Source organism: Zonotrichia albicollis, chromosome 29, assembly GCF_047830755.1.
Source record: "Zonotrichia albicollis isolate bZonAlb1 chromosome 29, bZonAlb1.hap1, whole genome shotgun sequence".
NCBI classification, from domain to species: domain Eukaryota; kingdom Metazoa; phylum Chordata; class Aves; order Passeriformes; family Passerellidae; genus Zonotrichia; species Zonotrichia albicollis.
Genome location: NC_133847.1, coordinates 1,872,968 through 1,900,458, shown reverse-complemented (window position 1 = coordinate 1,900,458; position 27,491 = coordinate 1,872,968). Strand labels below are relative to the sequence as shown.

Below are 27,491 nucleotides of genomic sequence, written 5' to 3'. Positions count from 1 at the left end.
TGGCAGCCCGTGGGAGGGGGCTGGGGGGGCTGCTGTCCCCAGCAGTCCTTGCACCCAAGCTGGGAAGTGCAGGCAGGGCCCTGGGGTGGCGGGGATGTGCTCCTTAGGGACCCATGAGGAGAGGATTTCTCCAACAGCACCTTGGGGTGTGCCGGGCAGGTCGAGGCAGGGTGGCGAGGGCGATGGGAGCAGCCAGGGCATCAGTGGGTGCCGAGCCCTGCCAGGATCATGTGGCATCACTGGTGACGTCCACACGGCATGGCTGAGGGCTGCTGCTGCGGCTGAGTCTGAGTGGGGCAAAGCTTCACCTCATGGGTTTTCGGTACCAAGATGCTTTTGAATGCAACAAATCGGTGCAGGCAAAAGCCTGAGCTCAGCCTCCCTCCCTGCCCTGGCAGCCAGGCACTCTGAGATCTCACCCTCCAGGGGGGGTGTGCAGACCCCAGGGACGTGCCAGCTGCAGGGAGGGGATGCTCAGGGTACCCCCGGGCATGCCGGGCCTGGCTGGCACCCGCGCTCGCCGTCCGTCACGTCGGCCCTGGGCGGGCATCCCCCGCGGCCGGGCGCTCTGTGCCAGCTTGGCCGGGACCCAGCGCCCTGCGCCGCCCGCCAAGACCCGGAGCTTCCCAAGTCCTGGAGAGGAGCTGGGAAAGGATCCCGTGGCTCAGGTGCGGCAGCGCTCACGCGCTGGGGGACCTGGGGCCAGCCACTGCCAAGGATTGATTTCTCGGTTAACTCACCACTGCTCTAAAAGCGCATTAATCCTCCTTCCCCGGCCGGCAGCCAGCGCTGGGCAGCGTTTTGGGCGAAATCCCCAGGTCTGGGCTTTGGGCTGCCTGCCGTGGACATTGCCCTCCCCACCACCACCACCAGCACTCCAGCAGCACTGCCTGGCACAGGAACGCTGGGATCCGGCCCTCCTGCTGACCCCTCTTCCCTGGGAGCTTATTCAAGTCCATAGCTGGGTGGATTTTTTTTTTTTAACTGTGGGTTTTACTTTGTTTTTTAAGAAGGTTTTCGCTCTCCTTGCAAAGGGCCCCTGCATTCCCTTCACGGGGAAATGGTATTTGACCGGCTGTTGTCCAAAAAAACCCCCAACATGTTTCTGATCACGAAAAACCAAGAAATATTTTTGCTTTCAAAGGAAAAAAAAAAAAAAGCCCATACGAGAGAAATGTTGATTTTCCACCCAGACATTTCCCCTTTCCCCAAACCAGCCCTGAAACAGAGAGGCACCACTGCTCCCCCCACACCCAGCGTGTCATTCTGGGGGTACACTCTCACGGTGGATGTCACCCAGGGCTCATCTGGGTGCTGATGAGTGGTGGCAACGCTAAGTTGCCTCTGCTCAGACCCCCTTTCTGAGGTGCTCGCACACTGCACAGGCCCGTGGGGCTGCCGGGAGGACGGCGAGCGCCGGTGACCTGCTGGCTGTCCCCAGGGAGCCACCCATCACTGTGTGCCGCAGAGCCGCCAGCCCGCCTCGCCCCGCTGCCACGGGCGACGGGGCCGCTCGGTGCCACGGTTGCCTGGCGGGAGCTGCGATGTGCCGGATCCTGCACCCCCTCCCGCCGTCCCTGGCTGCTGCCCAGCGATTTGGGAAAGCGAGACGGCGCAGGCTGAAATGTGACCCCCGCCACGCTGCGCCGCAAAATCTCCTTTAGTAACCTGTGCGCCAGGACAGCGAGAGCGCGGCGTGAATACCAATGAGGGGAAAAGTGCCGAGTAAAGAGTTTTTGATGGAAATGGCATCGCATGAGAAAGAGAGCGGGAGCGAGCGGGCGGGTGCGCGCCCGGAGCCTGCGCTGGGCGCGGGCACGGCGGGCACACACGTGTGCGCACCTGCGGCCGCGGGTTGGAGGCTGAGCGTGGCACGGTGCCAGGGTCGTGCCACCCCGGCGGGCCCCAGGGACATGGCAATGGGGGTGACGAGCGGAGGGGGCTGCGAAGCAGCGGCTGAGGGGACACGTGGCAGAGGGTGCCGCGGGCAGCGTGTCCGCAGGGTGCGGGGCATTTCCGTGGCATTTCCGTGGCACACCGGGGAAGGGCTCCCGTCCCCCTGCGCCGTGCGCTGCTGATCAAAGGCGCAGGCGGGGAGGGCGCGGGCCTGTGTGAGCAGCGCCCTGGCCCCGCGCCACCCCACCTTCCCGCTCCGCTCCCCCGGGAGTTTGTTAAACAAATTTCTCTAATTGCACAAGCCAAGGAGTTTGTTGGAGAAAAAAGCTGGGGAATTTCCCCTCCTCTGGGCCACCCCTTTCCCGCTTCCCCCGGGGCACAGCGAGCAGGTCCTCCCCACGACCCCCGGCTCTGCGGGAGGCTGTGACCCCGACGCCTGCGGGGCGCAGCTGCGGGGTGTCCTCATGTCACCCCTGCCTACGCAAGGACGTCCCCTGCTCGACCTCTTCGCGGGCGGGTCACACGCATTCCCTGCCGTCCAGCCCCGGGGTCAGAGCCTGTCACCCAGCGCGGTGACACCCGGCACCGCCGCCTGCCCTGCCCTGCCCGCTGGCGTTCTCCATGGCTTGGCTGGGCACCCCTGGAAACGGCCTTTGTGAGCCTCCCGTGGGCAGCCCCTGACATCGAATCCCGCCGGATTAGCGAACGTACGGGATAAAAGGCTCGGCTTGGCGGCGGTTCTGTGCCGGGTGGGGGCTGAGGCGGTGGCCCTGCCAAGAAGGGACGATGCGCGGCCGGGTCCTGCCCCGGTTCCCGCTGAGGTCATGGCTATAGATAGCTCGGAGGGCGCAGCGCCGAGGGCAGGATCCAGGCGCCCTTGCCAGCTGCACCGAGAGCCCTGTGGGCACCCGCGGCCTGCGAGGAGACGCTGCCAGGGCGCCGGGGGTTGCTGAGGGACGGGTTGGCTGGGACATGGCCATGGCCAGGTGACAATCTGGTGCTGCAGGGCGTGACCCCACACCTGCAGCGATGCTCAGACCCAGCTACTCTCCATCCTCCGTGGGGTCCTGCAGCCTCCACTGATGCTGTGACCTGGGGTGGCTTCTTCTGTTGTTTCTCACCACGTTTCTTTCTTTCTGTGCTCCCAGGCAAATGCCAGGCTGGGGCACCCCCACCCCCAGGGTGCACCCATGGGTGCAAAGCTGCGGGGTCAGGGTTTGCCTCTCCATTTGCCCAGTCTGGGTGCAGCTCAGCTCCCCTCAGAGCCAGGCAGGTGTATGCCCAGGGTGTGTGCCCAGGGTGCCCTGCCAGCCCCCTGGGGCTCCGGAGCGCCGGGGTGGCTGGGAAAGGCGTTGTTGATGAGGGCACTAAAAATAGAGAGGGACTGGGATCTTAATGGGACTTTGTGGGAAACCTGGAAACATTTTCTCATCCCCATAAATGAGTCCAGATGCATTAACGATGACTGCATCGCATCCTGAGGTACCGCCGGAGGGAACCGGGACGCGCTCAGCAGCTTCCTCGCCTTGCGGTGGGGAATTGGTTGGAGAGAGGAGTCACCAGCGGCAGCCGGGGCCGAGCCGCAACTGCTGCGTCCCATGTGGGGACAGGGACGGGAGCTTGCCCAGCATGACCTTGGTGAGGACTCAGCCCCATCCCGGCTCTCTGCTGCCGGTGCCCGTGGGCGCTCCCAGCCCTGCTGGCGGGGACAGTGACAATGTGCTCGGCTCGGTGGTGGCACCGCGGCCCCGGAGCTCTCTGGAGCCCCCCTGAGCAGGGTCAGGGTGAGGTGATGCAGGAGAACTTCCAGTGCCAGGGCCAGCGGTGCTGGTACCCCGGTGTGCCCTGTGGTGGCACGGAGCCGCTGGGACCCGGCCCGTCCGGGGGTTTTTCCTGTTCCCCCGTGGAGCTGTGACAGGGGGATTGGCTCCCAGAGCGCCGACCCCACGGCAGGACCTTGGACTCCCCTAGGGGATGGCTCGGGGCCAGCCTGGGCAGGTAGCCCAGGGCGGGTGGCTGTTGGAGCCCACGTCACGAGGCAGGTTGGCACGGCCGTCCCCGCGGTATGGCAGTGTCACTTAGCGGTTACAGCAGCACCGCGAGGCGAGCGCGGTCCCGCCCCGCGCCTCGGTTTACAGCCAGGTGGGCACCGGCACGGGAGGAGGGCGCTCGGCCCGGCCCGGCCCAGCCCGGGCTGCGGACCCGTCCCAGGGGAGCAAAGGGACCGGCACGGCCCCGGCCCCGCGCCGGGCACCGCCGAGCCCAGGCCCGAACAGAGTCCCTTTGTGCAGGTCAGCCCCCACCCACTTCTGTCACTTGGGAGGCGTCCAAAACCCTCCCGAAATAGGACCCGGCCGGGCTCAGCCTTTGAATCTGCCCAGGAAGGCTCTGCTGAGCTGCCGAAAGCGGATGAACATTCCCCTTCCACCCCGCTGAACCAGTCCCGTCCTTCAGTGCAAGCTCTGGCCAGGCTCAGAGCTGACCCTGTCCGGCCCCTTTGATCTCCAGGCCCCACCCGTGCCTCAGTTTCTCCTCTCTCTGTGGAGGGTCCTGGCAGGTTGTCCCGATGAGATGCTGCAGGAGGGGCTGAGCCTTTGGCACATCCGTGGCACAGCAAAGGCGCAGCTGGGCCGGGGGGGCCGTGAACTCCTCACCTCCAGGGCGCCGGGGTGGCCGATCCTCCTGCGAGGTCGCCGAAAAGGCCGGGGCTATTTTTAACCACGGACTTGCTCCCGGGATTGGATTTGCAGCAGAGTGAGCCCCACAAACCCATCACAGCACTGCCCATCAGGGGCTGCAGAGATACCCCCAGCACCAACCACCCCCAGGACGGAGCTGGGGACGCCTCTCTGCACCCCCACCTTTAATGGTGCACCATTAATCCCCCTCGGAAAGGCCAGGACAAAGCAGGCAGGGCTAAAAATATGTTGGGAGGGAAATAAAACCTCCTGCGTCAGGGGCTAAAGCCGGGCTCAGAGCCCTGGGCCCGGCATGGGGGGGCTGGGGGGACCCTTTGTGGCGGTGCCCCCTCCCCAGAGTGAACAGGGTACTGCCAACCCCAACAGATCTCCTGCCTCAGTTTCCCTCTGTGCTGCTGGGAACAAATTCCATCCCCAGGTCGCGTCCTGGCAGTTCCCAGGCTGACCCTGGGCTCTGGGATGGGCAGAGCTGTGGGTCTGGGACACTGCAGCCCCTCGTGTGCCAGGAGCAGGGATGGGGGACAGGCCACCCCCAGGGCCCCGCGCTGGCGCAGGGCAGGGCGGAGGAGCAGCAGCGCCAGGACCCGTTGGCAAAGCTCTTTTTTTTCTTTTTTTTTTTTTCCAGTTCCATAAAACATTTCCCTTCCTTGGAGCCCCGGGGGGGTTTCGGCTCGGAAGCCACGTGGCTCTGGTGCTGCTGGCCACGGGATGCTTCCTAGGACGAGGGGACATCTCCGTGGCCATGGGCTGGGTCCCCCAGTGCCGCTCCCAGGCCTCTCCCAGAGCTCAGCAGTCACCGTCGCATCCCGCCTCTTCTGTGGGCTGGCCTGGCAGGTGACATGCCTCAGTTTCCTTATTTTTGGAAAGGCAGCGCCTCACCCTGGGGGCAGGTGGGGTCACCCTGGGAAAGTGGCTGAGCCGTCGGCTCCCAAACCCCAAAGGGGACGCGCAGAGACGGCACCTGGGGAAACTGAGGCACGTGGGAAGTCCAAGTGATTCTCCAGGAAGGCAGCGAGTGGCTTTGGGCTCTCACACTGTCGAGTCTCCCTCAGCAGAACCCTCCTGGCCCCTCCACCACCCAGTGCTAGCCCGGGTGCATCCCTGGGGCATCCGTGCCCCTCCCTGCACGCTGGGCACGCTGCTCCCCACTTTGGGGTGCATTCAGGAAAGCGGGGACCGGCAGTGCCAGTTGTTGCTGGGGCGGGGGTGCACGCAGGCAGACCAGAGGCGGTGCTGGGCACGGTGTCGGGGCACGTACCGCGAGCCCCCTGCGGCTCCATCCCACCTGGGCCACCCCCGGCTGCCGGCTGCGGGGAGGGCTGCGCAGGCTGGCGGGGGCCCAGGCAGCGCTGGCACCGGAGCCCGGGGCTGCCAAGAGAGCTGCTTTTCTTCCTGCTGTTTTCCAAAGCAACTGGCAGGTTCTGTGCCGCCGCGGCCTCCTGTGACCCGCGGCCTCGGCGCGCTCCCCGCGCCCCCGCTCGCAGCCGCAGCACCTGCGAGGGCGAGCGCCGGCTCCGCTCCCGCCCCGGCACGTCGGCGCGGGCAGGTGGGCACCGGCCCGGCCCGGGGGCGGCGGGACCTGCCCGCTCCGGGGGGCTCGCGGCACCGGGCGGGGGTTTTTGGGCAGCGCCAGGTGTGGAGACCCCAGGGTGGCTCAGTGAGGGGTCCTGGGTGCGTGGTGAGCACCAGGGGCTGTACCAGCCCACCCCCCGCTCCTGGGCTGATCCTGAACATCGCGGCAGCAAATGAGGGCTGGGAGTCTCTCTCTGCCCCATTTGTGCTCACTCTTCCACCAGAACCCGCAGTGGGAACAGTGCTGCCCACCCACAGCCCCCAGCCGTGTGTGGGTGTTGGCTGGGGGATGCTCTTGGCTCCGGGGGGAAATGAACCGCAGGATCTGGAGACAGAAAGTGCGAGGAGGCTGCACAGTGTCCTGCCTTCACCTCCACCTGTGCCGCGGGTGCCAGCCAGGTGCCCTGGGCGCCGGCTCTGTGCCCCGGCGTGGGCTGAGGAGGGGTTTTGCAAGCGAGGGGCTGGGTCAGCCAGAAGCTGGGGGAGAACGCGGCTGTAACAGAGTGTTCTGCCCCACGGCAGCTGTGTCGTGGGGCCGGGTGTGCACAGCAAGGCCCGCACAGCCCGTACCTGCCCCGGGAGCCTCGGTGCCCCCGTGCCCCTCCTGCCCCGCCCCAGCCCTGCCGCTCTCTCTCTGTCCCGGGCCGGGGAACGCGTTCCGATGCAGAGCAGGCCGGGACGCCCGGCCGCGCCACACCGGCGAGCAGCAAAAATTATGAATAAGCTCTTGTTAATAAATACTTTATGATGAATCCAAATAGATTTCCTCCTCTGGAGCAATTATTGCAAAATGGGCTCTAATAGGGTGCAGGGCGGCCCCGGGAAGGGCTGGGTGCCTTTCAGGGCCTAAGTGCCTCCTTCCATCCCCTCTAATGAGCACTTCCCAATCATTTGCATCTGTCTCGGCAACAGGTCTCATTACCAGGTTAACTCATTACCCAGAGCCGCTTCGGCGAACAGTTATAAGCGCTACCGGAGGCTCCGGTCCGTGCTGAGGGCATCTGTGGGCTCTGGTGAGGAGAAAGCAAGTCCCTGCCGTGCCCTTTAAAGGTACCGGGATTTTCAGGGTTACCGGAACCTCTGTAGCCGCATCCCCCCCTCCGCTGCCACCACGCCAAGGCTTCCCAAGGGGGCCCGGCTTGCCAGCCCCTGCCCGGGCTCGCAGGGCCGCGGGGACCTGGCAGGAGCCGGCAGCGCTTCGGAGGCGTGCGGCTGAGCATCCTTGCATGGAGCGAGCCCTGTGTGGTCCCTGCAGGGCTGTCCCGCATCCCGCTGCTCCCCGCAGCCCAGGCCGGGCTGGTGGGAGAGCAAAACCAACTGCCGAAGTGTCTGACCCCTCCCGTCCCGCTCCTCCTCCTCCGCCCCTCACCCCAGCGCCTCCCCCGTGAAAACTGCTCGGGAATTTCCTGAGGAAACGTGGGTTTTTTTTTTTTTTTTTCATTGGAAAATTCAGGCTGTTTCACTGAGCCCGACCTGTTTGGACAAGGCGCTGGAGCGGAGGATGCTCGGAGGGTGGCCAGCCCATGCCGCGGTGCCCGTGCCAGCTGCCGTGTCCCTGCGTGGCACGGAGCATCCCCCCTGTCCCCAGAGTGTCCCCAGTGCTGCCGAGCCGGTGGCAGGAGCACGGGGAGAGGCAGCGCCTCAGCTGTGCCCCTTCCCAAACCCTGGGCTGCGGAGGAGTTAATCCTCCATGGCATGGCCAGCTCCACACGGAGTATCCCTCCTTCCTCTCCCCGCTCCACCGCAGGACAGAGCCGGACTTGACCCGTGCCTCAGTTTCCCCTGACAGCAGCTGGCATGGGAAGCCAGCGCTGCGCAGCCCCTCCAAGGGGGTGCAGGGGGGCCCGGAGCGGGGCCGGCAGCGCCCGGCGCAGGCGTGCTCCTGCCTGGGTTGCAGGGCTTTACAAGCCTGGCTTGGATGAGGCCCAAGCGCAGGCTCTGCTGCCAGATTCCCATCCGGAAATGCCCCGGGAGCAGCCTCGTCTGGGGTATTGCAGCACGTCTCTGCTTCCCAGCCCCGCAAAGGAAAAACAGCAGGAGAAACACTTAACCAGTCTTTTGCCGGCGCTCGGGCTGCTGGGCTGGGGGACACCTGTGGGGCCACAGCTCTGGGTCCAGAGAGGGGCAGGCCCAGAGGTGGCAGGGTCTGTCCCATGAGGAAGGATCTGTGCGTGCAGGGACTTTTGGGGCGTTAGTGGGGCCGTGCTGGGGGTTGGGGCTGGCAGTTACCGGTGTCTGTGCTGGGTTCAGGGACAGTGGGGTCTGCACTGGGATGTCTGTGCCAGCTCACAGCAGGGTCTGGGAAACTGGGACTGGGACGGACAGACAGACAGCGCATCCCTGCCTCTGCCTTCCCGGGTGTGAAGCCGGCCGGTGCCAGCGGGGATGGTGTGCCCGGCTGCGGGGCTCGCTGCTGCACGGTGGGGACGGTCCCCCCGTCCTTTGGCGTGTCCCCTCGGCCCCGCAGCCGCCGCCGCTCCCCTGTGCTTGTCCCGATGCCCCCCAGCCGCCCTCGCCTGCCCTGCTAAAGCCGCTTAACGGCGGCATCGCGGCGCGGGTTAAGCCGGGCGGGAGGGAAAGTTGGCGAGGGGCTGATTGGCTTTGGGTGCAGCTCCCGGCCTGCCCTAATCCCGGCCAGGGCGGGGGGGCTGCCCCGGCCGTGGGGGCACCGAGGGCTGCGGGGGCTTCGGCACGCAGAGGGGTTTTTGGAGGGTCTCGGTTATGGGTCCAAGAGGGAACTGTGAATTCTCGGCACGGTGGCGGGGGAGGGCACAGAACCTGGGCAGGACAGCCCCCGGCCCCCACAGCACCCTCGGGTGCTGCCTCACCCAGCCCAGCCCGGATAACCTGGTTCTTGCCCCGCTTCCCTGCAGGGGTGGCAGTCCCCGAGCGGGACAGCAGGGATGGGGACAATGGCGCGGTGTCCCTGGGCCAGCCCCGCCGCCGGCTGCCTGGGGAGGGTGGCGGGGCCAGGGGATGGCAGCAATTTGTCGGGCTCGTCTGAATAACCGGCCACCAAGGAAGATCAGCCGCCCACCGCCCCGGCCAAGTATTGTTTTTGGAACTCACTGCTGCTTTTTTCGGCTCCTGTCTTACTTTTCTTTGACCTTCTTCCCTGATTTAAGACACATGCCCAGCCCTTGCCCAGCTGCACTGAATTAGCGGCTGCTGCTGGGGAGGGAAGAGGGAAGCAGACCCTGTGGTGGCCCCGGGAGCAGCCGGTGGGGACAGGTTCCCCAGGCCAAGAGGGGTTCCTCGGGCAGGATGAGTCCCCTGGGCAGGGTCCCCAGGGTTAGGATGGCTTTGCCTGCAGATTTGGGTCCCCGTGGAGCTCCCAGTGAGGGGACAGTCCCCTGTCCCTTGTTGAGTATGGCAGGGACACCTGTGGGGCCACAACTCTGGGTCCAGAGAGGGGCAGGCCCAGAGGTGGCAGGGTCTGTCCCATGAGGAAGGATCTGTGCGTGCAGGGGCTTTTGGGGCGTTAGTGGGGCAGTGCTGGGGGTTGGGGCTGGCAGTTACCGGTGTCTGTGCTGGGTTCAGGGACAGTGGGGTCTGCACTGGGATGTCTGTGCAGGGGTCACTGCTTCAGGGGACACCCAGGGAGCCACGCTTGCTGTTGTCAGGGTTTGTGCTGGGGGAGCAGATTTAGGGTTAATGGGATCTGTGCTGGACTTGGGAACAAGTGGGAGTAGCAGGGTCTGCATGGGGCCAATCCTTGCCGGGAGCTGTTTCAGGGGACATTGTTCCCTCCAGGCAGGGTCACTCTGGGACACAGCTGCTTCAGCCAGGGAATGGCATCGCTGCTCTGGGATGAGTGGGGCTGGATCTGGAGTGCTCACCCCATCCCACAGCTCTGTCCTTTCCTGTGGCCACCTCCTCACCTCAGAGCAGCACTTGGCCTTGGCACCCTCGCCAGGCATGACCCTGTGGCATGGCAGTGGCAGTTGTCACCTGCCACCCCTCTCTCAGCCCTGGCAGGAATCCAGCTGAGCTCCTTCCTCCTCCTCCTCCTCCCCACAGTCATGAGGGACCCCAAGGGCCAAATCCTGCCCTTGGGGACCAGCTTGGTGCTGCCCTGGCTCCACACAGGGATGTCCAACCCTCTGCCTGCTGCTTTCCAAGCTGTGCTGCTCCTCACCAGGAAGGCTCCCAACACCTTTCCATCCCATGGTGGGGTTGTGGGCCCCCAGCCAGGAAGCACTGATTTTCCAAATTGGAAAAAAAATGGGATGCGGGAAGGAGGGGCCAGGGATGGGGATGCATTTTCCTTGTTTTCTTTTTGGGGCTGGACTCATCCAGCAGCGCTCACTAAATGGAAAAAGGCAGTCAGAGCACGTCTTGTGTGCCGGGCCAGGCGCCAGCCGCCGGGCTGGCTGCAACTGGGGCAAACTGGGGGAGTTTCTCACTGGTCCAGAGGGAGTGGAGAGGTCCAAGGCACCCAGAGCTCGAGTGGGAGCACCCGGAATGCTGCAGGCGTGGGGGAGCCGGCCCTGGGGTGTTGTGGTGTGGCAGCGCCTGACGCCCGCACAGCGGCTCCGGTGGGCACAGTGTCAGCTGGGATTCCAGGTGGGATTTCTGCACCTGGTGGGAGCAGATCCTGCAAAGGGGAGAGGGTCCGGGTGCTGCTGAGGTGGCCAGCCCTATGCAGGAGCCTGTCTCTTTGTGGCACTGGCTCCTGTACTGCCCAGCCACTCCCTGCAGGTTGTTGGCTCGGGAAAATTGCAGGTGGGATTTATGGAGGTCTGCTGGAATGGGGATAACCTCGCTGGGTGGTGAGAGGATCCCTGACCCTGCTGGGCATGTGCCTCTGCCACAGCTTTTTCTTCTGGTTGCACTGGAATGCAGCGCAGTGGGAATGAGCCTGGCAGGTCCCCAGGGCTCCACAGCCACCTCGGGAGGGAGCTTGGAGCGACTCGGCCAGGAGTGACCCCCTGTCCCTCTGCTCCCACAGGATGAGTTCCACCCCTTCATCGAGGCGCTGCTCCCCCACGTCAGGGCCTTTGCCTACACCTGGTTCAACCTGCAGGCCCGCAAGCGCAAGTACTTCAAGAAGCACGAGAAGAGGATGACGAAGGATGAGGAGAGGGCGGTGAAGGACGAGCTGCTGAGCGAGAAGCCGGAGGTGAAGCAGAAATGGGCCTCGCGCCTCCTGGCCAAGCTGCGCAAGGACATCCGGCCCGAGTGCCGCGAGGACTTCGTGCTCTCCATCACGGGCAAGAAGCCCTCGTGCTGCGTCCTCTCCAACCCCGACCAGAAGGGCAAGATGCGCCGCATCGACTGCCTGCGGCAGGCGGACAAGGTGTGGCGGCTGGACCTGGTCATGGTCATCCTCTTCAAAGGGATCCCGCTGGAGAGCACCGACGGCGAGCGCCTGGTCAAGTCGGGCCAGTGCACCAACCCCATCCTCTGCGTCCAGCCCCACCACATCAGCGTCTCCGTCAAGGAGCTCGACCTCTACCTGGCCTACTTCGTCCGTGAGAGAGGTGGGTGCTGTGTGCCTGCAGGGCAGGGCCTGCCTGTGCTTTAGCTGTCCCTCCCCACCTGTCCCATCCCCGTCTCCAGCTGGGGACACCGCTCCCAAACACCTTTCCCATTGCAGACCTCGCAGTGCTTCCCTCTCCAAACTGCCCCCCACCTGGCGCCTCTCCCCCAGCCAGGGCTGATCCCAGCTGCCCAGGAGCAGCACACAAAGGTGCCTGAGGATGCTGCTGCCTCTGGGCATTCCCAGCATGGAGTTTTGGGGGTTAAACCCAGAGCTAACCCCACATCCTGTGCCTAGCTGAGCAGAGTGAGTGGGCAGCGTGGGCAGGGGAGGGGCAGCCTGTTCCTGGTGCATCCCCAAGGGCTGGAGCTGGAGGAGGTCCAGCAGTGCCCATTTGCCATGGACTATGGTGCCAACCCCTTGGTGCCAGAGCAGGGACAGGGCAGCGAGGCTGGCTGGGGAGGGCACAGCAATAATGGTGGGGGCAGCTCCTGCTGGGGATACTGGTCCTGGCCCTTCACCTGCCTGGAGGTGCCATGGACTTGCTGGGAGAACTGGCTGCTTTCATTGCAGCAAGGAGGGTCAAACCTGCTCCCAAAGGGGGAAACTGAGTCACGGAGTGCAGCGCAGGCAGCAGCTCTCTCTCTCAGTTCAGGTCCCTGAGCCATTGTTCTCTCCACCAGCTCACATCACCTCCCCACATGCTGGGAAGGGGAGGCTCAGTGTAGGGATTTTACCTGGGCAGGTTTGTTGTCCTCGGCTGGTGACATGTGGCACAGACACCCTGACAGCAGCTGGGGTGCCCCACTCACCCTGCCATCCTCCAGCACCCCCAGGTGTGTGAGGGGCCAGGGGAGCTGCTGTGTGATCCCAGCTGTGGGCTGGGCTGTGGCACAAGGCTGGCTCACAGACAGGAGGGTCTGGGACTTGCAGCCCTAGGGGCAGTTAAGGGTCTCCTGGCCACCTCTGGCCAGGCCAGGCTACCCAGGTGTGCAGGGGTGGCAGGATATTGGTCCCCTCTTGGCAGCACCTCCTGCCCATGCCCACAGCACCAGGTGATGTCCCCCAGCCCCGTGAGCCCACCCTCATCAGCACCAGGGCAGGGGGAACGTGGGGCTGTGGCTCTTTGCCTGGTACTGGCCAGAGCCCAGGGACAGACAGTGACACCACAGAGGCCACTGTGGTGCCAGCAGTGCCAGCAAATCAGGTGCCAGAGTTGTGAATCACGATGGGCGCACTCTCTGCCCAGCTATCCATGGGATATGCTGGGTGTCACTGGGGAAACTGAGGCAGGGCAGGCATGTGACCTCCCCCACCACCCAGGGAAGGGGTTTCTACCAGGCCCTCGTGGCTCTGGGGAAAGGTGGGGCACAGCCTCCAGCAGGGAATAGCCAGGGCCAGACCCTGCCCCAGGGCCCAGCTGGGACCCTGGGCTGGTGTGGGGCACATCCATGGTTGCACACACGTGTGCAGCCAGGACCTGTCTGCCCAGCCGTGCCCCCGTGTGCCAGCACGTGTGCTGCCAGGACCTGTGCCCATGCACGTGACTTGCCCGCTCCGTGGCACCAAGGGACCCAGCACGGGAAGGATGGGTGCCCTGCTGGGAAGGGGGTCCCAGGGTGCAGGCTGGGGGTGCCCTGTGCACCCAGACAGGAGTGGGCTGTGTGTGCTGGGCTGGGCTGGGCTGCTGCACGCTGTAACTGGGGGCACCCTGTACTCACTGGGACGGGGCTGCTGCACACTGAGCTGGACTGGGGACACGCTGTGCTGGCTCAGCTGGAGGTGCAGCGTCACACTGGGCTGGAGCACCCTGAACTGGGGGCACCCTGATGCTGGACTGGGGGCCCTACAGTGGCCAGGCTGAAGGCAGGGAGCAGAACCCCCACAGCCTCTGCAGCGGGTCCCCATTGCCACCTGGTGTGCCTCGCTGGCCATGCCGTGTCCAGCTGCTGTCCCCGGGAGGTGGCTGCCCCTCTCCCACCCCCGCCCCTCCAGCGGCGACCTTGACCCCGGTGTCTGGGTCCCCAGCAGCCGCAGTCACCTGACTGTCTAATTGGGAACACAGCGGCTGTAAATACTCCCTGATAAGGCCTGGCAGCCTCTCACTTTCACTGTTAAGGTCGCTCTGGCCCTGGTTAAGGGGGACCAGCATGGGTCAGGAGCAATAGCATGGGACCCCTGGGGTGCTGCAGGGTGCTGGGTGCTCGGCATGGCCTGGTCCCAGCCCACGGTGGGCATGTTCTGTCAGGCTGTGGCCGATGGGAGGGGTCTCCGGCCTCCCACCTTGGTGGGGAAACTGAGGCAGGGAAGAAGCCACCACATCGATGGGACCGTGCATGGCATGGCCAGGCTGCTGACAGCACTCGAGGGGTGCTGGGGATCTCTGTACCACAGCCTGGTGGGCTCACGAGCTTCTCCCTGCCCGACACGCTGCCCTCCTGCTCCTTCCTACCTGCTCCTGCCCGGCACACTGCCCGTTCCTACCTGCCCCCTCCTGCCTGATTCTGCATCTTCCCTCCTTCTTGCCCCCTCCTGCCTGGTTCTGCCTCTCCCTCCTTCCTGCCCGCTCCTGCCCTCTCCTGCCTGCCCGCTCCCCCGCAGCATCCGCAGCCCCACAGGCGGGGGCTGGGAGGCTCCGTCCCGTTCAGAGCCCCCCCGGCCGGGCGCTCCGGGCTCCCCGCAGCCCCCGCAGCGCCGTTATCAGCCCGAGCACGTGCGCCCGCGCTCCCCCGCCCCCGCCGCCCGGTTTTGCCGGTGTCAGCACAATTTCCCAGCCGCTGCTCTGGCAACGCCGGGGAGGGGGGGATGGAGGAGCCCCCGGCCCTGCGCTCCCCACCCGCGGGCTGGGGCAGCCTTGGCAGGGGCTGAGCGCCCGGACAGCCCCCCCAGGCCCATGTCAAAGGCGAGCTCTGCCCCTCGACTCTTCCTGCTGTCCTCGGCTTTCCGTGCCCCCGGGTGGGCAAACTGAGGCAGGAGCTGTGCTAGGCTGCGGGAAGGTCCCGTCCCAGCCCTGCTGCCCCCTGGGGTGGCCGTGGGGTGCAGGGAGTCCTCCCAGAGCAGCACCGGCCCTGCGACAGCACCCCCGGCACCTTTGGGGCAGGATGGGATCGGGATGGGAGCAGGGCTTGATGCAGGATGAGTGCAGGGCTGGATGCAGGATGGGAGCAAGGTTTGATGAAGGCTCAGTGCAGGGTGGGAGCAGGGCTGGATGCAGGATGAGTGCAGGATGGGAGCCGGGCTGGATGCAGGATGGGTGCGGGATGAGTGCGGGGCTGGGTGAGGGCTGGGCTGTGCACACCGCAGTGGGGGAGGGGACGGCGCTGCAGCCCAGAGCTGGGTGTGCGGCGGGGGGGGCGGGGGGGCTCGGGGAGCTCGGAGGTCGCCGGTGAAAGTCAAAAGCATTGCAGTAAAATGGTAATCAATCTCCCCAGCCGATGGTGCCAGGACCTTCGGAGCATTACGGAGAGATTCCTCCCAGCAGCTCCTGTCGGCAGCAGCCAGTCTGGGGGGTGGGGGGCACAGTGCCCCCCTCCCTGCACCTCCCACCAGTGCTCCCCACCTCCACGGGCTCCCTTGCTGCGCTCTCACCGTGCTGCCTCCATCCCTGCAGCGCCATCCATGCATCCTTGTATCCCCATGCTGGTAGCCCCCATCCTCGGACCCCACCCCTCCCACCCAGGCTCCCAGAGCCGGGGAGAGGCAGAGCAGGGGCGGTACTGGCCCCCCTGAGGTTCTCGGCGCCCCCATGCTCAGGGCGCAGGGGGGGTCCAGGCTCTGCCCTGCAGTGAGCTTTTCCCGGCAGTGCCCCCAGGCCGAGCGGGGTGGGAGCAGATGGGTGCCCAGGGCAAGCAGGCCGTGGGCCCCAGGGTGGCATCGAGCTCCTGGCAGCCCCGGCCGTGCCGCCGCCAGAAGACAGCACCTGGGGGGAGGCAGGGACCCCCGCGCTGTGCCAGCATCTGCGTCTCCCACCGCCTGGCAGCCCCTTATCTCCCCCCACCAGCCTCACCGCTGGGTGCGGCGCGAGGCAGATGGCACCAATCTGCCGGGGAGCCCGTGCCAGGGCTCTCGTCCCAGGCGCGCTGCGGCCGTGCCAGGCCGGCCGTGCCAAGCGTCTGCTCAGCCCCTCCAGATGGAGGGGCAGGCGTTTCCCCGGGCACCGCCGCTCCGCCAGCCCCCGCGCAAATATTTATCGCCAGGGTCACGAGAAGATTGATGGGGTTCACAATATTTGGGATCTGTCATTCGCAGAGCTGGGCACCGGTGGGCAGGCAGGCTGGAGAACCCCCCAGCACACAGATGAACACGAGCAAAGCCTCCCTCTGTTCCCGGTATCTTTACTCCCAGCCAAACAGCCAGGGAGGCCGCGGTTGAGGGGAACGCGGCAGGCAGAGCCCAGCAAGTCCAGGAGGAGACCCCCGAGAAAGGACACGAGGGTTTGAGACAGCAGAGAACCCGCAGGGGCTGCGCTCCTGCCCCCACGGCTGTGTGCTGCAGCAGCGGGATGGGAGGGGGCTCCCCAGGGTGCCACCCCCGTCTTGTGCAGCGTCACTGCCCGGGGTGCCGCTGCTGCCGAGCGCGGCCCCGCTGCGAGCCCGGCGCTGGCACGGCCGGGGCGGTTTCCATGTGCTCGAGCTCTCCGGATCGATGTGCCGGCGACCTTGGGGAGGTCAGGGCTTCCCCGGCTCTCCCGCAGTGCGCCGAGCCGGCGGCGTGCCGGAGCCGGACGGCTTCCCCGCAGTGCCCGCTGCCAGCCCCGGCCTCGCGTCACCGCCGAAGCGAGCGGGGCCGTGCTCGGCCTGGCAGCGTGAGCGGTGCCTGTCCGGGCCCTGGCACGGGGTGCCACGTCCTGTGCCGCCCGAGGGGACAAGGGGCCAGAGCGGTTCCGCGCACCGTTAGGCACCCGATGAATAAAAGATGAGCGAGCTCCTCTCACGAGCACCTGCCGTCCCCCGCCCTCGCCACCCGCCGTCCCCCCGCGCTGGCAAGCGCCGTGCCCTCCCCGGGGCCGCAGTTGCCATCCTGGCCGGGTGCCCGGCTTCGTGCTGCGCTGGCAAGGGACAGCTGGGGCGGCAGATGCCCACGGTGCTCCCTCCCGCCCGTGGCCGCGGGAGGGGGGGAACAGACGCCGGCAAGCCCCCTGTGCGCCCCTACACCCCCGATCAGGGTTGGCACTGCCAGTTGGGGCACGGGGACGGTCCCCTGTCACACTGGTCCCTGCACTGGGGTCTCGGCCAGTCCTGAGGAGGGGCTTGAAAACTGCTGCCTCAGCCCTGCGTGGTGGTGGTGCAGGGGCTGCTTTTGGGGGAGCATCGGAGGGGCCGTGTTGGGGGCACATCGGACTCGGGGGGGACGCTGGCTGTGCTGTGGGGCTCTGCCACAGGGCTGGAATTGCTGGGGCAGCAAGATAGTGGCAGCATATTTCCCTGTCCCTTTTCCTTTCCCTTTCTCTCCACCTTAATTTCTTCCTTCCTTTCTCCCTCCCTCCCTTCCTTTCTCTCCTTTCCCTCTCCCATCCGTCTGTCCTCTCTCCCACCCCCTCCCTGCAGCTGCGCCCCCAGGTACCCCCAGCCCAGGGCGCGGGGGCTGGATGCCAGCACCCCGCAGGGGAGAGTCCAGGGAAGGGGGGGCTCAGCCTTCCCTTTGTCTGTCCCGCTCTCCCCATCCCTTTCCCCGCTGCCATCTGTCCCCGCTCGCCTCCGCGGACGCCGGCAGCCCTGGATGGAGCCCAGGCCTGGCAGGGCTGAGCGAGGGGGCGGCCGCGCCGCCCTCCTGGGGGGGTTCCCCCCGGCCGCTGCCATCTCCCCGTGCCGGCCGGGGTCGGCCGAGGACAAACGCGCTCGCTCCCAGCGCCGCTCGCTCGCAGCCGCCGGCCAACGTGCTCGCGCCTCCCAGGCTCCCGCCCGGGCCAGCTGGCCGCGGCCGGCGTACGTGGCAGCGGGGCGCGTCCGTCCCCCCCGCCACCGCCCCGCCACCTCGGGGGATGCCTCCGGCCAGGACCTCCCCGGGGCTCCGCTCGGCAGGGGGAGGAGGCGCTGCCGCCCCCGCAGCGCTGGTGGCCGGGGCCCAGCGGAGCCGCCTCACCCCGCAGGTCCCCGGGCATGGCGGGGGGCGCGGCACGGAGCGGGAGGGGGTCCCGCGCCCCGGCGCGCCGGCCGGCCCGGCTCAGCCAGGATTTACCCGGCACACGCGGCGGTTCAGGGTATTATATAAAGGAGGTTACACAAGCAGGACTGTTCCGGGTTTATGTAAGGGCCACCCCAGCCTGGCGGCAGAGGGATGGACAGTGGGACGGGCAGCGGAACAGGCGGTGCCGCTCGGACCTGGGGTCACTGCGAGACTGGGATGAGGAGTTTTCTGGGGCTCTGACAGGGCAGGGCCCCCAAATCACACCTTCCCCCAGCCTCGCTCGCCCCAGCCCTTGCAGTGGGATCTGCCCCACGGCACATTGGCTCCCTCCGCTCTCCAGGGATCTTCCACCCTGACCACGCTATTCACTCCGGGCCCTACTGGTCCACGCTGTCGCCGTGGACAGCCGGAGGAGTGCAGTGACACCTGAGGAGGTGCTGGGGCTCTGTGGCACGGAACATGAGGCAGGGGGACAATTTCCCTCCAGCCAGCCCCAAGGGAAACTGAGGCACGGGGCAGAAGCCTGCAGACAGCAGTGTTCAACTCTCTCCCATCCCCTGCCCTCGGCTGGCAGAGCTGGGGAAAAGGGGGAAGGCTGCTGCCCGCGATGTGGGGCTGGGACTGCTCACATCGGCGCCAGCAGCTCCCCCAGCCCCGGCATCCTCCAGCTCTGCGCCTGCGCCCGCGCCGCTGCCGGTAACACCGTGCCCTGTTACCGTCAGCGCTCGGGCACCGAGCCAGGGCTCTCCCGCAGCTGCGCCAGCCCCGGGGGGCACCCGGCCTGCAGTGACACCCCCCGGGGCCGGCCCTGCTGCCCGGGGGTCGTTCCCACGCGCTGAGACCGCGGGCGGGTGTCGCTTGGGGCCCGGGGGCACCGTGCCAGCCAGCGGGGCCGGGGTGCGGGATCCGTAATTCAATGGGTGGCACCGGGCCAGGCTGCCAGCGCGGCCCGGAGCCCAGGCAGCCCGCGCCCCCCCCGGGCACACACTTGGCTATTTTTAAAAGAGATTGGATCGACCTGTTTGGGCACTGAGCACTCTCCTGTGCCTCGCTGGAGACGACCCCGGCACTGAACCCCCTCCCCGCTGAGCTCCCCACAGTTTGGCAGCAGGACCACCTCCATCCCCCATCCCGGCCTCCCGAAGGGGGAGTGGAGGGCGCAGAATCGACGAAGCAGCGAGGGCACGGGGGAGCTTTACAGGCTTCTTTCTCCTCTCTGGTGCAGTGGGGCCACTTGTTGGGCCCTGGGTTTGGAGTCTCCCCCAAACACCCCTTGTGGGGAGCGCGGCCCGTGAGCCCGGGGCTCCCTTCGCCATTTTAGCGCGCCAGCCGGCGCAGGCGGCCGTCACATGGCGGTGAGAGCAGCGCTTGGCCCGGCCGCCCCGCGCCGAGGAGGCAGCCAGAAATCTGCTGGCGAGCTCGCCCGCCCAGCCACGGGGAGCGCCGGGGGTGCCGAGCCCCGGCCCCCGCCTCGCATCCACCGCCTCCATCAGCCCGGACTGAGGGGGCAGCGAGGGGCCGGCCCCGCTGCCGGAGCTCCGAGCTCGGGGAAGTCCCGGCTGCTGCTCAGGGGAGCCGAATGCTCGGTTTGGGGACAGCTCCCCAGGGTCCCTCAGCAGCAGGGGTCGGTGAGGGGCACTGGCGGTGCCGGGTCAGGGCGGTGCTGTGGGATTGTGTGGGGGTCCAAGGTCGTGGGGCCCACCTGGGACACCCGGAGCCGGGGATAGCCCTCCCGAGTGCCCTGGGGGAACTGGGGTGGTTTGGTGTGGGCAAAGCTCCATGTGGGGCACCTCAGCACGAGTGGTGGGGGTCCCTGGGTCCTGCGTGGGCACCTCAGTGGCACCAGCCGAGGGCACGGCCTGGGGAGGCACCCAGAGGCCGAGCAGCCCGGGCCGGGCAGGTGGGGCCATTGGGAGGCATCGGGGTCCCTGGAAGCCCTGAGGCCACGCTGGGGGCTGTGGGGAGCCGGGCCGGCCTCAGGCTGTGACCGCCAGCCTCCGTCCCGCGCCTTGGCCGGGCTCCACGCTAACCACTTCCAGAGCTGCCGCCAGATTTGTTGTTTTTAGAGGCGAGGAGGGGCCGTGTCCGGCCACGCGGTGCCCGTGGATGCGCGGGGGGGTCCCCAGCCACTCCCCCGTCCCCGCTGGTTTGTGCCCCCCTCGCTGCCACCACCCACACCCCGATACTTGGGCTCGCAGCCGCTTCAAAATGGGGGAATAGGGCTAGAAAAAGAGAAATGGAGAGAAGGGAAGAACCCTGCACCCGTCTCCAGGGGGAGTTTCTGCTCCCTAAAATGGCTGCCTGGAGGGAGCCTGGGGTGCGGGCACGGGGGGGCTGGTGGCGGTGAGTGGCATCAGGGCAGGATGCCATGGCGCTGCCAGCGTGGTGCCAGGCTGGCACGGGATGGCTGGAGGGGGTGGCGGCAGCTGGGCAGGGAGACAAAATGGCTGATTTGGCATCGGCCTAGAGCCGTCCCGGGGGTGTGGGCACAGCGTGGTGTCAGGCTGGGAGGTGGCACAGTCCCACCGCCCCCATGGATAACCTGCCTGGTGGGCAGCACACAGGAGTGTCAGGGTGGAGGGTGGCATGGGGCCCACATTGATAACTTGCCCAGCCAGTCTGGGAGCCACATGTGAGTGCAAGGGACTTGAGGGGAGAAAAAGGAGGAGAAAAAGCAGGGAGAAAGGGAAAAATCCCAAGGCGGGCACATGGGCTGGCAGTTGCAGCTGCGTGGTTTTGTTGGTGTTTTTGGATTGTCTCAGCCCTTTCCTGACATCTGCCAAGGCTGCCAGAGAGAAATGCCGGAGGCCAAGGGGTGGGAGGAGGAGAATGGAGAAACAGAGGGAAGAAGGAGTATGGGGGAGAAATGTATGGCAAAAGTTATGGAGGGGCTTTGGGAGCAGCCAGGTGATGAAGGATGCTCCTGACTGCAGGGTCTGGGCTGTGCCATGCCGTGCCAGGGCTGCTGAGCTCAGCGTCTGAGCCAGGATACTTTTAGCCAAGAGGGAGCAGGGCTGGACAGGGCTTCAGGGGTCAGAGCAGGTGCTCTCCCAAGCCCTGCTGCCCTGCAGGAGCTGGGCAGAGGCAGGACAAGGTGCCACAGGTTGTGCCATGCTGCGGTGACACTGCCTGGTGGGGCGGCACTGGGTCACGGCTGTGGCTGGAGAGAGGAGAGGAGGCAGGAGCAGGGACAGGGGAGCATCACCCAGCCCTGCCCTGGGGTTCCCACTCCTGCTCAGACCCTGCATGTGAGGCTGTCCCTGCTCCTGTCACTGGCAAGGAGGGCAAGGGGGGCTGGTTGGTGGCTGTTCCTCAGTGGCTGGGGACATGCCAGCTTGGTGATGGCCCTGCTGTGTGGTGAGAGCTGCTGGGCAGCCTGTGCCTCAGTTTCCCCCAGTAGGGCAACAGGAGGGCAGTCAGCTGGTGGCACCCCTGGCTCACACCAGCCTGGAGGCTGCCCCTGGCACAGGGGGCTCACCTTGGGCTTTGCCTCTTGCAGATGCAGAGCAGAGCAGCAGCCCCCGGACAGGCATTGGCTCGGACCAGGAGGACAGCAAACCCATCACGCTGGGTGAGTGCAGAGGGCAGCGCTTGGGAAAAGGACAAGGGACACCCCAGACTGTCCCCAGGGTCCCTGCCATGGCAGAGGAGGGGGGCCTATGACAAATGATCAAGCTGCCAGCCACTGCCTGGCCCCTGCAATGAGCTGGGCATAGCCTTAGCCTTGTCCTACACTCAGCAGAGTCCCACAGAGGCCACAGCCCTTGGGGACAGCAGCTGCCATAGAGCCCCCGTGGTGAGGGTGAAGCCTCAAGCCCTGCCAGCTCTCTTGGCCACAGGGAAACTGAGGCACTGAGCAGGTCCAGGGCATCTTCAGCAGACAGAACCAATTGGGGTGCTCTTGCTGGAGCAGGGAGTGGAGTGGAAGCTGAGGAGGGGGACGGATGGAATTTGGGGTGCCCTCAAGGCAGTGCAGGGTGGCAGGGGTGGTCCTGTTGCCCCCTCAGCATGCCCTCCTCTCTCCCACACAGATTCGACAGACTTCCAGGAAAGCTTCGTCACCTCGGGGGTGTTCAGTGTCACCGAGCTCATCCAGGTGTCCCGAAGTGAGTGTGACTGTGATGCCACAGCCCAGCCCTCAGCTGCCTGGGCACAGCAGTGTCCCAACAGCCCCCTCACCCTACAATGGGCTGGGGCTCCCCTCCCCACCGAGCCCCAGTGATCCCCCTCTCTCTCTCCCTGCAGCGCCGGTGGTGACGGGCACAGGGCCAAACTTCTCCCTGGGGGAGCTGCAGGGCCACCTGGCCTATGACCTGAACCCCTCCAGCACCGGCATGAGGAGGACACTGCCCAGCACCTCCTCCAGCGGGTAGGTGCCACCGGGGCTGTGCCACCACAGGGTGGTGCCAGGGCCAGCCCCAGCACAGCCGTGGGGAAGGCGGGCGAGGGGCAGCCAAGTCCTGCCACGGGCTGGCACTACCCATGACAAGCTGGGAGAGCTGGGGCTGTGCAGCGTGGAGAAAACTCCAGGGAGAGCTCAGAGCTTTTTCCAGTGCTTAAAGGGGCTCCAAGAGAGTTGGAGAGGAAGCTTGGACAAAGGATGGAGTGCCAGGACAAGGGGGAATGGCTTCCCACTGCCAGAGGGCAGGGCTAGATGGGTTCACTTCCCTGGGAGGGCGGGGAGGCCTTGGCAGCTGTGTCTGCCCCTGGATCCCTGGCAGTGTCCCAGGCCAGATTGGACGGGGCTTGGAGCAGCCTGGGATGATGGAAGGTGTCTCTGCTCATGGCAGGGGTGGAATGGGATGAGCTTTAAGGTTCTTTCCAACCCAGACCACTCTGTGACTTTGTGACCCTTCCCTGTCCCCAGGAGCAAACGGCACAAGTCGGGGTCCATGGAGGATGACATTGACACCAGCCCTGGGGGCGAGTACTACACCTCCTCCAACTCCCCCACCAGCAGCAGCCGCAACTGGACAGAAGACATGGAAGGGGGTAGGTGCCAGCTCCTTACCAGTGCCTTCCTGTGCCCAGGGCCCCCATCCTGCTCCCAGCATTCTGCAAACCCCTGCCAGAACCCCGTGTGACCATCTGGGCCCTGTCTGTGCCCCAGTGTCCCTATGGGCCTTAAGGTCAGGACACACCAGCCATGGGGGCTGCAGTACCACCCTCAAATCCCCCAGAACATTCCTGCTGCTTTTCCATGGGGTCTGTGGGGTTGCTGGCAAGCCCCCCTGATTTAGGCACAGGCTTTCCATAGGTGCCCAGGTGTGTCTGTGCCCCCCCACTTTGGGCAGGGCTCTGTGGGGACTGTGGTGTTGCTACAGGGACCCCTATTTCAACACGGGTTCTCTGTGTAGGGCCGACCCAGCCTCCAGCCCCATGGCTGGTCTGGCAGCCCCACACCAGCCTCTCCCAGCCCCAGGTCGGCTCCCCCAGCCCCACATCACTGTGGACAGCTTTCTGGCTTGGCGGTTTTTTTCTCTTTCCTGTCTAGACAAGCCCCAATTAGCTGTTCATTAAGAAAGGGGGGGGCTGGGCTAATTAAAGTGATGCTGCAGGGCTGGCACAGCAGCTCCCACACCCCGAGGTGCAGGCAAAGAAGCTGCTCCTCTTCCTCCTCGCTTGGCTCTTCTCCTGCCTCCCCCAGCAGTGGGGTGGGCTCCACAGCAGCCCCCCAGCCCTGCCAGAGCCTGGGGGTGCCTGGCTGGAGGGCTGGAGGCACCAATCCTGTTGGAAGGAGATTTGGGGGATGCAGCTCCAGCCCCCAAACTGTGTCCCATGTGTTTAGGGACTGTACCCCATCCTGCCCCGTGGGGCTGGTGCAGGGGGGGGCCTGGGGAAGGTGCAGCTCCCTCCCCAAAATGGTGCATGGAGGCAGAAGGGAGCTGTGCCAGGGCATCTGTGGCCTGACCCGGGCAGGGGTGAGGGTGGCTGGCAGGGGGGGCTCAGCCCTGGCGGCGGGGAGGGCGCTTGGCAATCCTGTACGGGATGTTCTGGGAAATCCTCCTAACGCCCGACTGAGAAAGGGCTAAACCCATTACCAGGCCCGGGCCAAATGGCCAGAGCTAAAGCCACGAAGGCAGGGGATTAACGTGCTGCCACCCCCCCACTCAGCCCCATGCCCTGGGGTGGCCTCGGGGACCTGGGCAGCCACTGCTGCCAGGGGGCTCTGGGGTGGTCACCCCCTTGCTGGCACCTCTCTGCCTTCCCAGGAGCCCCTGTAGCCCCCAGCCCCATGTGCCAGGGGAGGTGGGTGCCATGTGGGGGCTGCAGGGTCACAGTGGCATCCGTGAGGGCACCCACTTCTGCCACCAGGGTGGGACACATACATGCACAGAGCTGTGTGCATGCACATACACACACCTGCAGGAGCACACACCTGAGTACACACACACGCACAGAGCTGTGTGCACGCACATACACACACCTGCAGGAGCACACACCTGAGTACACACACAGGTACAGAGCTGTGCTGGTACATACACACATGCACACTCATTCATGCACACAGGTGTGCCCTCAGAGGTGCCCACCTCCTGCCAGCACACACACACGCTCACACCACCACGCTCCCCATGCCCACCCTGACCCCGGGGTGCCCCCTGCCCCCAGAATGAGCTCCCCCAACACTGCACTGAGATGGCAGCAGCCATGGGATTCGGGGTCCTGACGTTGCACCCTGCTTTCCCCAGGCATCTCCCCCACTGTGAAGAAGACAGAGATGGACAAGTCCCCCTTCAACAGCCCATCACCCCAGGACTCCTCGCCCCGGCTGAGCAGCTTCACGCAGCACCACCGTCCCGTCATCGCTGTGCACAGTGGTGAGTGTCCTGCCAGGGACACCGAGGCACAGAGAGAGCGCTGAGGGGTCGGGGGGCTGGGGCAGCCACTAGCCAGTGACACAGCTGCGTGTCCCCTTTTGCTGTCGCCCGCAGGTATCGCCCGAAGCCCGCACCCATCGTCTGCGCTGCATTTCCCCACCACCTCCATCCTTCCCCAGACGGCCTCCACCTACTTCCCGCACACGGCCATCCGGTACCCGCCTCATCTCAACCCGCAGGACCCGCTCAAAGATCTCGTCTCGCTGGCCTGCGACCCGTCCAACCAGCAGCCCGGACCGGTAAGGACGCAGCCTTGTCCGTGGGCACCGGGGGCTGCTGCCAGCCGGGCTGCCCGACGAGAGTCCCCTGCACCGGCGCCGCCGCTGTCACCTCTGCCGCCGCACGGGGGGGTCGGGGTGTGCCGCTGGCACCGGCGGGTGTTCTGTGGGGCTGAGCTCCAGCCGTGCCGTGCGTTGGTTCGGGAGCTGCCGCGCCTGCTCCGTGTTGGCGCCTCGTGTGTGCGGCGATGGAGGTGCTGTGCCCCGGCCCAGCACGGGGCACCGCGGGTGTTGGGGTGCGGGGGCTGAGCCGTCAGCCGGTGTTGGGCTGTTGGGGGGAGCAAGGCGTGTGCCAGGGGTGTGTGACCATCTCCTGGAGTCACTGTCCGCCAGCGTGTCCTGAAGAGTGATGGGCTTGACGTGCCCCATCCACCTGCAGAGCCCATGGGTGACTTGTCAGCTCCTCTGGAGCTGTGCCCATGTCCCCAGTGTCCCCACAGAGGTGGCAGAGCCACACTGTGCTGCTGTGGGCCTTCCCTTGCCACAGTGCCCTGCACTCCCATGCACCCAGTGCACCCCACAGCCATGGGACCCCACACACCCACGCTGCCATCATCCCACAGCCCACGCTCCCATCACCAAACAGCCTCTGTAACCAGCACACACACAGCACCCAGTGAGTGCAGCACCCAAACCATCACCCCACAACACACAACACACCCCACACCCCAGCACCCCACACACCCCGTGAAGGGCACCCTTTATACCCAAAGCCAGAGCCTGGGGGTGTTCCTGCTCCCATACTGCCCTGTGCCCCCCTTTGTCCTCCCAGATGCAGAGCTCTTGGGGAGCCCCTCTGACTGACCTCTGCCCCCCACTTTCCTGTTCCCCCTCTCCAGCAGGGGCTGATGCCAGGCTGAGGGGCATGGCCACTGCTCCCCTGCGCGGTGACTCAGTGTTGGGCTGTTGGACACCAGATCAGGAGCAGCCCACGGCCAGGTTGGGCACGGAGCAGTGGTGCAGGAGCCTTTGGAGGCTCTGGGTGCCCCTACCCCTCGGAGGAGTGCTTCAGAGACCCCCTGTCACTGTAGAGAGGGGTCCCAGCTGCAGCGTGCGCCACTCTGGGCCATGACCCCTCGGAGCGTGGCCCCCACAGCCCCCAAACCCCTCCTGTCCCGCCGTCATTTCCTGCCTGCTGCCAGCGCCGACCGTTCAGGGCTGCTCTGAGACCCACCAAACTCATGAGTGCAGTGAGGGACACCCCTGCCTGTGCCGGGGCTGTCCCCGGGGCTCCCCGGCCGTGCTGCTGTGCGCGTGCATCCTAATGGCTTGTGCTGTTTGTTTTTTGTCTGTGTTGTCCCCAGTTAAATGGAAGTGGTCAAGTGAAAGTGCCCAGCCACTACCTGCCCACGCAGATGCTGGCGCCGCCACCTCCCCCCGGCATGCCCCGCTTGGCCGTCTCTCCTGACACCAAATCCACCACGACAACTTCCGAGGGAGGGACGACCTCGCCGACATCACCCAGTAAGCACCCGCGGCGCCCCCCTGCTCCCCGGCCCGGCTGGCCCCTCCTCTCCCAGCCCCCCAGGGTGTCCCCCTGTCCCGGGCTGGGGGGATGTTGGCGGAGGTGGCCTCCCCGCAGCCGGGGAGAGGGCGGCAGCCGGCACGCCATGAGTTTGCTGGGTCTCAGGCAGGTCGGAGCGGACAGGGCTTGGGCCGGTGGCCGCCGTGGCCGCTGAGCCAAGGGGTTGTGTGCTGGTCCCGGGGACCAGCTCGAGCCCCTTGTCCCTCTGAGCATGAGTGGAGCCGTGGCAGGGCTCTCCAAAGCAGTGTCCTGCCCAGACCCTCGGTGTGGGCAGTGCTGTGGGAGAGGCCATGGTCTCTCCGTGTCTGTTTGTCCCACCATGGTGGTGGCTGTGCTGCCGGGAGCAGGGAGCAGCTGGCACGCGGGTGGCACTGGGACTAGGGGCAGTGTGCCTGGTGTGTGGTGTTGGACTCTTGCTGCCATGGGGGTCCTTGGCAGCGGGGATTCTGCTCTGGCTGGGGATGTGAGGTGGCACCAGAGCAGGGACTGTGTGTGGGTCCCCAGAGCTCTTTGCAGGTGGTACCCAGGGGTTGTCAGCACGGTGGCTGACAAATTCCTTGGTCTCCCCTGCACCTCTGGGGCCATAAGTGCCTTGGCCAGGAGGGTTTTGGGTGCTGGGCCCAACAGCCAGAGGGGAGTTGGTGTCACCCCAGCCTGTGCTGCAGTGGTGGGACACTGTGCCGTCGCCGCACTCTGTGAGGGGGTTGTTCCTGTTCCCATCCTGCTGTACCCATGGGACATGGCACCCCACGTGGCTGCTGTGTCCCCACACAGTCAAGCCCTGCCTGATCGAGCCGTTGTCCCCGGGTAATGGGCCATGGCTGATTGCCAGCAGCTGGTCAGCAGGTGTGGAGATCCCATGGCATGGAGAAGCCAAAGCCTGGACAATCTGGAGGGAACAGCATGGGATGGCCTGGCCGATTATGGGGTCACAGCCTTGGGGAGGGACAGAGGAGTGCAAGTTCCTGCAGGCTCAGGGCAGGACGCGTTAGGAGGACACTGGCTGTCCCCAAATCCCCCATTCCCCTTGGC

The 27,491-nt window shown here is 66.0% G+C and overlaps 1 protein-coding gene across 6 annotated transcripts in view; it reads left to right on the top strand.

Annotated features, from left to right (window-relative positions):
- Positions 1–27,491, top strand: part of NFIC (nuclear factor I C) — a 37,974-nt gene that overhangs the window by 7,326 nt on the left and 3,157 nt on the right. For 2 of the 6 annotated variants that reach the window (XM_074528686.1, XM_074528685.1), the window contains exons 2-9: positions 11,119–11,650; positions 21,275–21,346; positions 21,807–21,881; positions 22,021–22,144; positions 22,643–22,767; positions 24,468–24,596; positions 24,711–24,895; positions 26,239–26,398. In XM_074528686.1, the coding sequence (XP_074384787.1) occupies positions 11,119–11,650; positions 21,275–21,346; positions 21,807–21,881; positions 22,021–22,144; positions 22,643–22,767; positions 24,468–24,596; positions 24,711–24,895; positions 26,239–26,398 (1,402 nt within the window). Of the gene's footprint in view, positions 1–10,556; positions 10,734–11,118; positions 11,651–21,274; positions 21,347–21,806; positions 21,882–22,020; positions 22,145–22,642; positions 22,768–24,467; positions 24,597–24,710; positions 24,896–26,238; positions 26,399–27,491 lie in introns of those variants that run through there. The other 4 variants (XM_074528684.1, XM_074528683.1, XM_074528682.1 and 1 more) reach the window with 3 other exon arrangements.